General features: G+C 51.3%; 8 protein-coding genes across 8 annotated transcripts; 4 read left to right on the plus strand and 4 right to left on the minus strand.

Annotated features, from left to right (window-relative positions):
- Nucleotides 1-1,619: 1,619 nt before the first annotated feature.
- Nucleotides 1,620-2,024, plus strand: CABS01_16511 (uncharacterized protein; the record flags this gene model as incomplete). The annotated part of the gene is made up of 1 exon (XM_060549841.1): nucleotides 1,620-2,024. One exon carries the CDS (start codon nucleotides 1,620-1,622, stop codon nucleotides 2,022-2,024), a length of 405 nt encoding a protein of 134 aa, XP_060405443.1.
- A 1,017-nt stretch (nucleotides 2,025-3,041) lies between these two features.
- Nucleotides 3,042-3,425, minus strand: CABS01_16512 (uncharacterized protein; the record flags this gene model as incomplete). The annotated part of the gene is made up of 3 exons (XM_060549842.1): nucleotides 3,042-3,214; nucleotides 3,262-3,321; nucleotides 3,371-3,425. The coding sequence occupies 3 exons, from the start codon at nucleotides 3,423-3,425 to the stop codon at nucleotides 3,042-3,044; spliced, it is 288 nt and encodes a 95-aa protein (XP_060405444.1).
- A 610-nt stretch (nucleotides 3,426-4,035) lies between these two features.
- On the plus strand, nucleotides 4,036-4,419 carry CABS01_16513 (uncharacterized protein; the record flags this gene model as incomplete). The annotated part of the gene is made up of 2 exons (XM_060549843.1): nucleotides 4,036-4,223; nucleotides 4,311-4,419. The coding sequence occupies 2 exons, from the start codon at nucleotides 4,036-4,038 to the stop codon at nucleotides 4,417-4,419; spliced, it is 297 nt and encodes a 98-aa protein (XP_060405445.1).
- Nucleotides 4,420-5,480: 1,061 nt separating this feature from the next.
- Nucleotides 5,481-5,948, plus strand: CABS01_16514 (uncharacterized protein; the record flags this gene model as incomplete). Its single annotated transcript, XM_060549844.1, has 1 exon — nucleotides 5,481-5,948. A coding segment is annotated over one exon (468 nt), but the record flags the coding sequence as incomplete, so codon positions are not given.
- A 543-nt stretch (nucleotides 5,949-6,491) lies between these two features.
- On the minus strand, nucleotides 6,492-7,454 carry CABS01_16515 (uncharacterized protein; the record flags this gene model as incomplete). Its single annotated transcript, XM_060549845.1, has 1 exon — nucleotides 6,492-7,454. One exon carries the CDS (start codon nucleotides 7,452-7,454, stop codon nucleotides 6,492-6,494), a length of 963 nt encoding a protein of 320 aa, XP_060405447.1.
- Nucleotides 7,455-9,476: 2,022 nt separating this feature from the next.
- On the minus strand, nucleotides 9,477-9,713 carry CABS01_16516 (uncharacterized protein; the record flags this gene model as incomplete). The annotated part of the gene is made up of 1 exon (XM_060549846.1): nucleotides 9,477-9,713. The coding sequence occupies one exon, from the start codon at nucleotides 9,711-9,713 to the stop codon at nucleotides 9,477-9,479; it is 237 nt and encodes a 78-aa protein (XP_060405448.1).
- A 717-nt stretch (nucleotides 9,714-10,430) lies between these two features.
- On the plus strand, nucleotides 10,431-11,418 carry CABS01_16517 (uncharacterized protein; the record flags this gene model as incomplete). Its single annotated transcript, XM_060549847.1, has 2 exons — nucleotides 10,431-10,659; nucleotides 10,712-11,418. 2 exons carry the CDS (start codon nucleotides 10,431-10,433, stop codon nucleotides 11,416-11,418), a joined length of 936 nt encoding a protein of 311 aa, XP_060405449.1.
- Nucleotides 11,419-11,442: 24 nt separating this feature from the next.
- On the minus strand, nucleotides 11,443-13,284 carry CABS01_16518 (uncharacterized protein; the record flags this gene model as incomplete). The annotated part of the gene is made up of 3 exons (XM_060549848.1): nucleotides 11,443-12,583; nucleotides 12,631-12,757; nucleotides 12,810-13,284. 3 exons carry the CDS (start codon nucleotides 13,282-13,284, stop codon nucleotides 11,443-11,445), a joined length of 1,743 nt encoding a protein of 580 aa, XP_060405450.1.
- Between the last annotated feature and the right edge of the window lie 295 nt (nucleotides 13,285-13,579).

The following is a 13,579-nucleotide window of genomic DNA, read 5'->3' on the forward strand; positions in this document are numbered from 1 at the left end:
ATGAAGAGAAAGGTGGATGAGCACATGCGACTAGCGATACAGATGTCTCCGGAGTTGAGACCGTCGTTCGACATCGAGATTCACATAGTCACCGGCCGAGACTCGAGGACCAGACAGGCGGGCGGCCGCAGCTTTGCTTGATAGCTTTTGTGTGTTAAATGGGATGTGCTTCCCTAGATAGAGAAACTGCCCTTCCGTAACTTCATTTCAACCTCCAGACGAACATGGCCCATTGCACTAGAGTTAACCTACTTCGTTGCACGAGAGGTAAGGCGCAACAATCGGATAGTAGAAGGATTTACACATTCCGAAGAGCCTCTACGATGTCAATTTCACAAGCCAAAGCGTCGTCAGTCCACAAAAACCGCTCATGTCGAGTCAGTAAGGCACTCTGGAGGCCTGTGTCCTCGTTCCTCACGGTAGGTAGCCCTGATTGCCCCCGTAGTTTCCTCTATGTATGGGTCTCATGTCGACTTATTCGAGTTTCCACTTCTGTAGGGTAAGGCACACAGCCTGGAAGAAGTCGGAGGAACCATGGTATCTATCGGTAGAGTTGGATGTCTGGCTTTTGATGAGGGTTCGGATGTCCTGCGTTGACCTGAAGGAATGCCGAGGAGCTTTAGGCGTCCCGGAAGAGGTGTAGTCATTGAGTCCCAAGCTCTCTGATGCCTCAGGCTATTTGTTGAGCGGTTCATACCGGGTTGGAGCTCTGCAGCTAGGAATGTCGTCTTGGAGGCTTTCGGCTTCTTGGTTGAGTGTCTCTGCTTAGTTATGCCTGGTTCCTTGGCGACAGGGCAGTTAAGTGGGGAAATTCAAGGTGACGTGCTTACCAAGTTCCGTCCTAGGCTGAGAGAAGACAGGAGATGAGGTGCGGCCGGCAAAACAAGCAGACCCTGATCAGGCGGGCGCGACTTGACGATCCGGTTGTAGCCTGGGCTATGACTGCTTCATTCTGGCAGCCCCTGACAAGGGCGAGGGTGTGATATTTCCTGATGGTGCTGCAACAATGTTTGACAGCACCCAAATCAAGGCATGAGATGACACGGTACCTTGTGCACGCAAAAGAAAGCTGACCGCTCCAATCTCCAATGCAGGGGGCAATTAGAGAAGTCCAGCCCCTGCACTCCGGATAGCAAGCTTTCCAATATCGGAATAGCCCAGCTCAGCACAATTTGCCACAAATTCGGTGCCCAGGAAGTGTGTTGGGAAATTACGGACAACTCTGAGTTTGCGGTCTCCTCCATTTTCAAATTTCCTCATAAGCATCAACGAATTCCGTTTCCGTCACTCCATACGCCTCACGAGTCTTCCCGAGAAGCTGCGGTACCTTTCCTGAGCCTGAAGAACCCATCCAAAGGAGCGACCGGACGAGTATTGTCACACCCGAACGCAGGGATCCCTATCATCAGTCGTCCGCCATTGTTCTTCCCATTGAGAAATTGTTTGCATCCATCAATCCCTTCGTCAGTACTACGATCTCACTGCTCGTATCAGCAACAAATTTTCCACTAGTCAGGTTTGTCGCCATCTGAACCCCTTTAGCCTTCCATCAGCGCCGAGTATGTTGACAGTTTAACAAAGAAGCCAGGCGGGAGAACACTCTCCCAAGCACGATCTCCATGCCTAAACTCATTTTCCACAAGCGCCGGTTAAAATGCGAAGATTGTGGAGAACGCTTCAAGAAACGACAGGAACTCACGAGGCATACTAAGACACACAATGTAGTGCCTGCGTTTGGATGCAAATTGTGTCCGAAACGCTTTAAGATACAATTGTACCTCATCCGCCATATTCGCACGCATGATAGAGAGCATTCCTTGACAGACAAGATGTGTCTGGAACGCTACGGGCTAAATGATGTCCTCGATTCTCCCAAAATGATCCATACTGCGAACAAACCCTACGGATGCAGATCCTGTGAGTTCAGCTCCGATTACCGACGCAGTCGTAATAGGCATGAAGAAACTCAACACCTCACTCTTCAGTCAGCTGCTGACCAATCTCTCACGTACTTGGCTCCCTGATCTTCCCACTCAGCAACTGGCATACGCTAATTCAAATAGTCCTCAGAAAAGTCCAGCTCAACCCCGAATGATGTCGCCTTACGGAAAACACTCAACAACTCCAGTCCTATAGACGCGTCTGCGTGCAATTCTGGAAATGCGACCACTCAATGCGATCTCTCAATACACCAGAACACAATCAGACAACAACCTCCAGTAACACCCATGAGATTCGCGAGCAGCCGAGTCTCACTTGCACACGCTTTCTTGCACATCAAGAGGACGACTCCCCGAGGATTCATAAATCAGGACTCCTCAAGTGCAGAATGCCTGAGGCTGAATAGCGACGCGACTACAGTACAAGTCTCCCGCAGGGGATTGCCGTCGGCGAACCAGAAGGGTTGCAGCACTTTCATTGTGGGAACCTCTTCAGCTAACTGGGCTACTAAAAGCCAGCGCGTATGGGGAACGAATCCTCAGCGGTAAAGGCGAATGGATCGAGGGGTTCTTTTTGTACTATTTGATCCCAGCAGTCGTGGAGTTGTTGGGTGTTCTGACCGGTTTGCAAACGATTCAAGCCTGCCACATGATCCCGGATAGTCTTCCAAGGAAAGTCTACGTTTGTTAGATTGTTATCTTGCCACAAATCTTGTTTCTCAAACTCTTCCGTCATGTTTCGTGGCATTCAATGTAACAACTCAGATGCTGAGCTGAGTTGGCTTATGCGAATCGACGTTGTCGGCAACGGTTGGAAGAAACATCGTTCACTTCCAGATCAGGCCGGGCTTACTCCAGATGAGTGCAACTGCCGAGCCAGGAAAGACAGATGTAGGCTGATGCAGGTGTGTAAAGACCGGTGGTGTTGGGGGGAACTGAAGGCAGAAAAGCAATCGGATTACCTAGTCACCTTGAATCTACCATAAAAGCTTGAATGGTTTCATTTCATTTCCTAGATGTGCTATCTCGATCCGGCTCCGATCTTGCGCTGATGAATCTTCGAGTGCAATGCTTCTAGTGCAGTGTCCTCTCGACTTTCGGTCACAACCACTGAATCCAAGTCGGCTGCCTATGATCCGAACCTGTGAGGTAGTTCAGAGCCATTTCTGCGGCGTCCTCCTTTGCATTGTTCAAGTTCTTCCCGTCATACCAGAACCGAGCCGAGAGCGTGCGACCGTGGACGGTCACCCGGCTAGACCAAGCCGTGCGCCGCCCTGTGAAAGAGTCAGGACCGCTTAAATAGCCAGCAGCGTATGCTTACCTCGCCGTTCGGAGACGAGTTGGAACACAGGTGGCATGATGTTGGCCTCCCGGCAGGCATCTATTCGCTGTTCAGACCCGGCGGCGCGGGACAGAGAAATCTCTCGTACCTTCAAGTCGCTTTTGCCAGGTTCCCGCCTGGGTGCTGTAGGAGAGGGCAGACATGGCATCAAAGGAAGGAGCGTTTACTATTCGATACACTGCACAATACATCGTGAAGGCCGTACGCTCGAATACTAATACCAGTGACGGGCTCGTACAAAAGACAGCACCAAGAGATACGGCGGGGACCTGCGGAGTGATGGCCTGCGCTTTTGGCGCGCGACCACGCTCCGACGAGCATGACGTCCCAGGACTTTCCTGGCGCGGCGGGGTTAGACGGCCCCACGCCGGTGGTGCGGAAGCCGAGCCAGCGCCGCGGCCGGAACCTCATCCCTGCGCCTGGGTGAAGGGGGGCGTTACGCGAGGGCGATTGGGGCGTGTGCTACTTACCCTCCATTCTCCGTCGTTCGCAGACAGCGCCGGGGTAGGGGCGTGCGCTGGTTAGCCCGCAGGAGTGGCGACCGCTGAAAACCCCTGCATCACCGAGCATGGTGCATGTACACTACGCAGACACCCGCTCCCTGAAGGAACGCTACGGGATGAACGGATCTGAATCCGCGTGCAGCACCCCAGTCGGAGGGCTGCAGCCAGCGGACGCTCTGACACGGGCGCATTGGCCTGTATGCCACATTCGATAAGGTTAGCGTGTAGTCGCGTGGCATCCAGTCGTCTGATGATTGGGCCCACCAGCAACGGCTACGCCTGTTTTGACTACAGCGAAGTCGAGTCAATAACGGCACTGACGAAGGGTTATTGCGATGCGCAGCGACACCTCGACGTGCTGTCGTCCTGGCCGTCGGAAGAAAATGCCAGCTTCTACCAGAGGTGGCGCTTCCGTCACACAATCTTGCAGACTCAACCGTAACTCTGCTCGAAGGAGGCGATCAAGACACCTGCAGCTGAAGTGGGTTCAGGACTGTGACCAGGGTGTATCTTTGCGAACCGCAGGTACCCGGACGAAGGGCCAACTTCTCAAGCGCAGCTGCCCAGTGGCGACGAGGCTGCAACAGTCGACGTGGACATGATAGACATGCGTTCCATTGACCGCTGTGCTTGAGTGTCCACACCGGTCAAAACGAGAAGCAACTGGCAGATCATTTTTTTTTGTTTGCGCCTGGTATTTGAACAAGGGTACGAATTCATATTGGCGTATCCACCGACGGGCTGTGGCCGTTCACAGGGCCCATTGTGATTGGTCGCTCATTGCCCACCATCTACGGAGGCTGAAGATCTAGCGGGGCGTGGGAACAAAGCCAATGCTTGCTCAGGAAGAAAGCCAGGCACGCCTCCTTTTACTGGGTAATGTACCCATGTTCGTGGTTGGCAGGCATTCGGACCGGGGAGGCGTGCCTGCACCCCTCCTCTTCGATTCACTGCGAGAGATCCTGTGGATGTGCTCTCTCCATCCTTGTCGCCGCATGATGCAGGGGCATGGGACATCCGACGCTGTCTCGCCAACAGAGTCCCGTCTGTGTACCTCCTCAAGTCGTCTGAAAGCCACCCCTCGGCCGTGTACCAGCGCGCTGGGGTCCCCATGCGGAGATATGAGCAACTTGGCTGGGCCTGCCTCGTCTGCATTGGGCAGTCAGGTCCGTGAGGGTGGGTATCTGGAGGTGTTCGTAAAATCATCCCTAGCCATCAAGGGCGAGCAGCCACTTCGAGTGTGAACAATAACTCCGGGAGGTAACGAATACCGGAATTGCATTGGGCGAAGATCTGCTGGCGTTCTACTGTGCAGCGCTGAGTGAACACCATGCGCGCGGCAGCCACGCAGTTCTGTTTACTGGCGGATTGCCAGTGGAGAGTTAACTTGGGCACCATTTTCAGAAGTCTCCCGGTCTGGCCAATGCAGTGAGTGGAGTCCTCATGATTTCTTTGCTACATTGATTTCTTCGACGCCAGTGTCGTGTCTACGGGCCCGGAGTGAAACATTTAAAGTACCGGAAAAATCTCCCACCACCCAAGTCGCCATAGCTTCATCCTCTCATCGCGTTTAAAGAAAGAACTTTCGGGTCCAAATTGTCAGAGACCATCCATTACTCGCACAACCGCCCGAAGGACGCATTCGACCCTCCTTAGCAGGGCATCCCTCCAGTTACAAAACGCAATGTTTGCCGACTTCAAAGCAACCCTCGACCGCGAAAAGAAGCCAGGTACGTCAGAGTGGCGTTGACGCTTCTCGATAGGAGGCTCACACCTGCAGATTTGTCGGGGCGTCCCAGTGGTATAGTAAAGCCAGAGAAAAATCTCCAAGTGAACGTCGGGGACCGTCTCAGTGGTTCTCAAGGACCTCGAGGCATCGTCCACGACAGCAACATGAATACGACGTACAGTACATCAGGCAGCCTACCGACGGTTAAGATCGAAGCCCAAAGCTTGCTACCTGCCGACCAGACTAAGTCTTCTCGAGTCGTAAAACGAAAGGAACGGACACCAGCGGCTTCATCGAGCCAATTGATGCCATCGAAGATTCAGAAGAAACCACGTCCCCAGCCCCCCAGCGAAACGTTGACACAGAAGCTGGGAAGTCAGATTAGGTATAGGCCATTTCCGGTCCGATTAGTTGATGACACTAACGGAGTATAGGGAGACACAGGACTTGCCATCAGGGCCCTCGCCGCCACCTTGGTATCGCGAAATATCAGAGCTCAGACTGCGCGTAGTTGAATTGGAAGAGCTAGTTATTGCGATGGCGAAAAGCAACATTGAGTTGCTTGAACTCGCAGTACGGGCCTCAAATGAGAGCCACGGCCACACCAACGATGTTTCTAAGATATCGATATTTCACAGACGCGAAGGATCTCCCGATTGCTTCAGTTCTTGACCGACTTGGGGCCGTCTTCTCTCGAGTGCACTCTTCAAGAGCTCCGAAAGCGGGCGTCGATTCAATGTCGGCCAACCCCTCCAATCATGCATAACGAGACATCAAGGCTGTCTTTTGAACACATCGTTGTTGTTGCCGAATACACGATAAGCTCTCAGTACATGTTTTCGTTCGTCCATAAACTTTGCCGTCTCAACCACTTCCGCATTCACGGCTACTTTCATGAACACATATCCTCGATCCCAAAACACTTCTTCGCCAGACCCATCAAAGAATCAGAGGGCTTGCGTCCTCTTGAATCAGTTTCAGTCTATCAGTAGACCACTTTTCTCTTTGAACCATGCAGAAACTTCATCCACAGCAGCCTGCGGATCACGCCTCCTCCGTACCAGATACCCCTGCAACTCTGCCTGAGAGACCACGCCCTCGGAAATGTTCTCTGCAAATTCTGCTGCGAAGTCACGACTCGTGTCGGCGGTCTTGGTATTTGCGGACTCTTCTGTGATGGAAGAGCCTGTGAGGATCAAGGAACGAAAGAGTTGTCTCGCGGTTTCCTGGTTCGCCAACGCAAACGCGACCTCCATATCCACTCTCCCGGGTCTGGTGATAGCGGGGTCAAGTTCGCTGCGATGGTTGGTCGACATGATCAAAACACGTCCGTGTCGGGCCCCAGCGCCATCGAGTATGTTAAGAAGGCCCGAGCGTGTGAGGTCGGTGACCTGTTGCGTTTGTTGTGGTTCCTGACGTCGCTCAGGGGGCTGCGGGCGTTTGTGTGTACTCTGAGGAGTCTCGATATCCTCAAGCAGTACAATGCATCTCATCGGAAGCAGTCGAAACAGCTTACCAAGAGACTTGTCGTCTACCGCACCAACGCTTATGATATAGATATCAAGTTGAAACTCAGTGGCCAAGGCCACGCAGAAAGATGTCTTCCCAGTCCCTGGGGGCCCATGGAACAGATACCCGCGACGAAACGGAATACTTCGCTCAGAGTAGTACTTGAACTGAGTCGGCTCCAGGAAGTCTTTCAAGTCCTTCACTACGGCCAGTTTCTGCTCTTGATCCATGGCAATGGTAGACATATCGCGTGACTGCGATGTGACCAACTCCCACTTGGGCTCCTGATCGCCCGAAGCTTCGTATATCGCTACCTTGCCAGGCTTTGGTTCGAAGTAGTCTGCTTTGATCGACCGCAAAAGTTCTTTGATGGCAGTCGGATCTCGGCCGAAACTTTTGATCGTAATCGTTTCTCTTCGCCCTCCCGGCATTGTTCGCATGATTTGCCGATTTACCCAGAAGAATTTGCCCCTCAAGGAGAAATAGCATCTGCCGGGACTTGGGGTGAAGAACAGTGGCTTGTCGGCAGGTCCCTCGATATCTCCCATTCGTAAATGGCTCAGCCATGGAGCCTCGTCCAAGCCCACTATTTGGTGTCTCCTCGAGAGCCCTTTGCAAGTGCTTGTCCATCGCAGTACCGCCGGGTAAAAAGAGTCGTCATTGCTAACCGACTGGGAAACAACGACCGCATTCCATATGAAGTCAGCTAGTATTGCCACTGCTTGTTTGAAGATGGCAGTTGCATGACTACTTAAAGTCTGAACTAAGAGCAATGTCAGGAATTGGTAGGAGTCATGCTCTGACGCCATGATGAATATATTGAGTCATTTCACACCAGCACGAGACACGAGTGCGAGGAGAAGCGTGGACTTTCTATAGTGCTCTGCTATTGCAGAGCCTCCCATCTATGACCGGAAACAGAAACTAGCATCACCTCAGCCCATGCTAGAGATTCTACAGCCCGGCCTGAGTCGCTTTGTGTTTGCCGCGCCGCAAGTCAGGCTCGGCATGCCTGAGACAGCTTGATTTCCTGCTACCGAGGGGCTTCTCTCAGACTCCAATGGCCTGCGAGTGGACTATGCGAGGTGATAATGCGAGACCACGTCCATAATCTCATGTATATGCTGTAATACGAACGCTATCCTGGTTGCTTCTATATCAAGATTATGCGGATCATTTTGCACAGGAAATCTTGGGTATCTCGCGCGACGGGATGAGCTGGCCTGTTGCCTGATATGCGTTCGCAGTCTGTAATCAGTTGCCTGGTTGCCTGACACAAGGCTATTGTGGCAGCTAGGCCGAGATACTCTTGAACGCAAGGTAACGATCTGTCATATCTTTATAAACGTGCTATTAGCGATAGTACAGACCCCTATTCATCCCGGCGGCCCTTTCAGACGTTCATTGTTCTCTGAAACTCGCGTTTGGCTCGTCACCGTCAGGTAGAGTACGTATTTACTCTATGACGCTGTGGTAGAAGCGAAAAGTTTGCAGCATTACGCAAAAGCCAAGCCATAGCACCGCTTACGGTACATCCTAAAAGTCTTTCGAACATCTCTACAAAATATGATTATGAGCTAGACGGACAAAGAATTTAGGCTAGAACCCATGGAGGAGTGACAGAGCGATGCTTGTCATGAGCAACATGATCAGCTCTTCTCTTTCGCATTAGTAGGGAAATTGCAGAGGGGCTCGGAAGATCCCCATGTCGACCGGAATGCAACGGGGTCCCTTCAGTCTAGGCCACGAATTTTGCAGGATTGTGCAAGTCCAGTACCTTGGCGGGCCAGCTGTGAGCCAGCGACGGGCAAACGCCTCTACATTCATCCAGAGGCAGCAAACCACGCACGCTCGACGAAGTCTTCTGCACAGTTGACCAGATCCGGAAGCTTAGCTCAATACTTCGGCTATGTGAGGAAATTTTGAGCTGAGCCTAATTCCTCCTCATTGGTGAACGTCTTGATGCACGCCGCGTTCTTCTGATCTGGAGCATATGGTGACGCATGACGCAAGGATGATTACTCAACCCTTTCCAAATCATAGTATTCGTTATTTATCTGTTCTTAATTCCAGTCGCTCTCTTATAATTCTTAGACTTTGGATACATCTGCACCTTTGGCGTTGAATAGCATCAGTATGTAATCGGCTAGCTGGACAGAGAAGTTGGTCGTTGGTTGATGAGCTTTTGTTGTCCAAGTATTGGCCTCCGGCAGTGTTACTTTGCCGCTTTCCTGTGCCTCTCCCTGACGTGCCAGCTGCGAAGCGCGTCGAAAACCCATGATAGTGAACTACCAAAAACTGCTCGCACATCCTTCGCTTTGCTGTCTTATTTCGTTGTTGCGAACTTGTGTTGAAACTCGTATGGTGCGGATCAATCTAGTATCAAGCCTTTAACCGTGATGAATTGACTTTCTCTGTCAGATCGTCCTTCTACTTGTTGGTATCCTCATAGATTAGCCGTGAAGAGCACGCCGAAGTGCGATATTTTGTCCGCGCTTCGCCATGGTTTGGTCGAAATCGGCTTTGGGTATCGTAATATTTTCATCCGTCTCAATTACCACCACTGTGTCGAAAATCTTGATATAAACCGATATACGCTCATGGTTCTCTTCAGCAATTTGTGAGTATTTTCGGCCGTAAATCGCCAATTCCGTCTCGGACATTCGTCGGTATTCTCTCCAGGTAGACATAATGAGATGGACTGTATTGCTTTGAGCCTTTGCTGCATTGCGAACCATGCGATCAACAAGCCTTCTTAAGGCTGCCTTATTATACTTCGAGTGGATGCCATTCGGAAGCCGAGCGACCAGACAGCGGGGTTCATTCGCAGAAGAAGCACGCGTAATCAGGTCATGATTCGAATCGGTCGCTTTGGATGATCCAGTAGTATCTCCCTTGCCGAGTTGGTCCAACCTTGTGACGTCCTCATTGGGCTTACGGTGGCAATTGCATCGAATTATGCTTCGTTTCTGGTAATGTCGGCCTGTGATTATCCTAGCGACCCCTGGGAGTGAACGTACGTCAACCACACCTGGATAAGAAGCTTGCACGCTTGTTAGTAATGTAGACGCACGTTGGAGCCGTGACAGGCAGTGAGATACCATGAGCCAGGGTAGGGTAGCATCGCACGCGCCCCACATTTGAGGAAACTACCAATAGACAGACAGAATCTACTTCTCCCCCTTGGAGGGGTAGCACACGCCCCACATTCAGGAAGGTCACCAATTGCTGATGAGGAAGTGGGTATTTTTTCGTGTGCCTGCCCCTCATCTGAGGAAAGGGCCAATAGCTGCGTGATGGAAGCGCCTGCCAAAAGGCTGAGCGTTTAACGTCTGATCCGAATTGCCAGTGATCACCTCGCGAGTTGGCGTACCAACTCCCATAAGACTAACAACATCTGCTCGACTATGGCGCCAGAAAGCTCCCCGTCTTTGCGATTCTCTGATTTTCCCGACGTTAAAACCTTCGAAGCAGACGATCCCCGTCGAAAACGAAGGAAAACATCAACAGAGACTATGGCAAAGCTTGTCAGCAACTTCAATGGCCAACAAGTCACTGACGCCATGTTGAAGGACGCTGCAAAACTTTTCAGCGAGAACTACGGCGTCTGGGGCAATGAAGGACCTGGGAGTCCTGGTAATCACTCTCCTACCCTTGATCTGTCAATATCTTGCTAAAATGTCATAAGGGAGTCGTGTCAAGATGAGCGCAGACCGCCTACGGGTGCAATGTCTTCCCGAGGGATCGAACAACACATATGTCACCATCCATATCGATGGCGTTCTAGCAGGAAATGCTTTCGCTTGCCGCTGGGAGCATGCGAATCGTCGAGTATGCTGGATCACCCAACTGGTGGTCCACAGCAATTACCGAGAACAGAGGCTCGCAACTACTCTTCTCTTGAACTTGATCGATGACGACGATGATGTGCTCGGGATTATGAGTTCCCATCCAGCAGCGTGTAAAGCCCTCGCGAAGGCAATCGGAGGTATGGACCAGACTCCTCTGGCGAACTTGTTGCTGACTAGTTATGAAGATATCAGATTTTCCGACGTTTCGATGGACTATGCTCGGGACCATGCCGCTGATGTGCTAAAGGCGTCGCCGATTGTTTATGTTCGCGAGGCGCAGCTCTGCGGGCGGCTTTTTAACTCCGACGATGCTAGCGGAATGGTGTCGGGCGTGAATTCTAAGTTCTATGTTGATCACGCTGAACCCCTCGAGGCTCTTGCCTGGTTCCAGGAAGATGGAAACTGGCCTCTTGGTGAATTGCCTGATGGGCACGAATTTTTGTTCCTAGTGGAAAAGCCACGACGGAGACGCTCACGATCTGCTTCGGCACGGCGTGGGTATGCAGCAACCGGTGAGGACGAGGCATCCTTAGCTACATCCTGAATAGCTGGGTGTTCCCAGGCCGCCTCACAAATTTGCATTACGTAATTTACACTGGATTTCATCGAAAACATACGTGCCAACTCCGGGTAATAAATACTCAGGTCTTCTTCTGTTGAGAACCTTCCCTGCACATGCGTACATATTCTGTGCTCCATTCAACTCCCCTGAGCAGTAGCTGAGCCAGCTGAGGTGCAAATAAATGATGGCACAAGTGAACACTTCTTCCTCAGATGGGTTGTACTCTGCGTTGAGACGCAGAGCATTCCTCCACTGAGGCTCAGCTTGGCCATCAGGGTACGTGCGAGCTAACGCGATGTATGAACGAACGTGTCCAAGTCGGTCGACGACATCGAAAGAGTCCATGCCACCATAGAGAATTAATAGTTCCTCCAATGATTTCCTTGCCTCATGAAGTCGACCTTCCCGAAGGTTGATCTCCGACAAAGACAAGAGAAGGCGCCGGCGGCTCTTTGAGTTAGCTACTCCAACTGATTCGAGGGCAGGCTCGAGCAATGACCTGGCTTGAAACAGGTGATAGCGTTGATCATCCTGAGATTTGTAGTCTAACTCGCAATAAAGGTCTGCCAGCGCTGTCTGAATAATGATCTTTTTGGACTTCCGCATACCATAGGTTTTGAAACATTGCTCAAAGCAGATTCTGGCACTTTCGAAGTCGCCTTGGCCCCTCATAACGCGACCAACACAGTAAATCTGATCCCAAATCAATTGAACTTGGTCGCCTTGGAGATCCTTTGTGACTTGGATTTCTCGCACAATCTGGGCAGCGTCTGTGTACTTCAGTTGGTAGATAAGGTTGTTTGCTAGGGACAGTTGAAGAGGTATGAGAAGGTGGCCTGGTAAATTAGGTGACCGCCGAATGAACGTATGCAACTCCTGCTCGGAGCTCTGGGGATCACCAAGAAGTCGTAGGACTATGCTGCGTCGATGCACGACAGATGCCCACGTCGAGACTGGTACCAAGTCCGTGAGCATATCTGCAGCGGTGTCGAGAAGTTGCATACTGTCGTCAAGGGAGCCAGATTTGGAAATGGTCACCAGAGCCTCGATCGTGTGGATTGAACAGGGTATCGTGCGTTCAAAATCTTTACAGAGTCGAGCAATTTGGCGAAGAACAACACAGAAAGTAATACATTGGGGCCCATGGCTACGAAGTTAGTTCTTTGAAATAGAACGGCAGGGTCTTGAACGCACAGCAAAGCTGACACTTGTTCCTTTGGCCAGGCAGTTGATTCCCTGCGACAAAGACCGTGATCTTGTTTTAGACCTAGGTCAATCGAGGCTTGTGTAGCCCCTAAGCCCGTTTGGAGTTTTGCCAAATCTTCAAAGTCAGGGATGGTAAAATTAAGATTGCGAGAGATTTTTGAACTCACCCCTGCGGAACCTCCGGTATGAAACATCATCGATAGCATGGATTGGAGCCGCAAGTGATGTTTGGATAAGTTGGGAAGGCAGCTTGGATGCAACTACTGCCGGACTCCCCAGGAAGCTGCTGCAGTGTGCAAGGAGTATGTTGAAACGGCCCTTTGAGAAGCCAAGTATCGAATTTTTCGTATAAGTTGCGGCGCAGAGGACAAGACTTATACCGTTCAAAGCCCGGAGCTTAAGCTTGCGGTTCGTTGCTTCCTGATCATGATCATGGCTTTGCTCAAAAACGAAGCGCAAAAAGTTATTTCTTGACTTTTGTGGGCGGGGATTGTGAAGCGCTGAGCTAAAGTCGCGGGCCATCTCCACCATATCCAAAAATTGAACCCCCAGTTCGTGAGCCTCATTGCATAGTTCCGGTTGGTGAAATACGTCTGCCTGAAGCCCATTCAGGCGGAGGGTGAGGGTGATGGAAAGAGTCATGGTGATTGAGTTGGTGCTGGACGGCGAAGTTGTCGCAAGGCACTCCAAGACGGAAGGCTCTATTCGTCACACTGCCGCAAATTGTGGACCTAGAGGAGACTCAATCATGTCACATGTTTTGTCAAGATATTGTTGCCTGAGGATGGACATTAGGTCAAGAAATTATGTAATAGTCTTGAACGCACTTGACCATTTCGGCTGCATGGCATTTCCGTAGGTTTGCAGGGATCACAACACTTTATGCACTTTCCAATCCGGTATCAACCTATCACTATCGTCCACCCGCCGACTAAAA

Source organism: Colletotrichum abscissum, assembly GCF_030869225.1.
Source record: "Colletotrichum abscissum strain IMI 504890 chromosome Unknown Scaffold_105.1, whole genome shotgun sequence".
Lineage (NCBI taxonomy): Eukaryota > Fungi > Ascomycota > Sordariomycetes > Glomerellales > Glomerellaceae > Colletotrichum > Colletotrichum abscissum.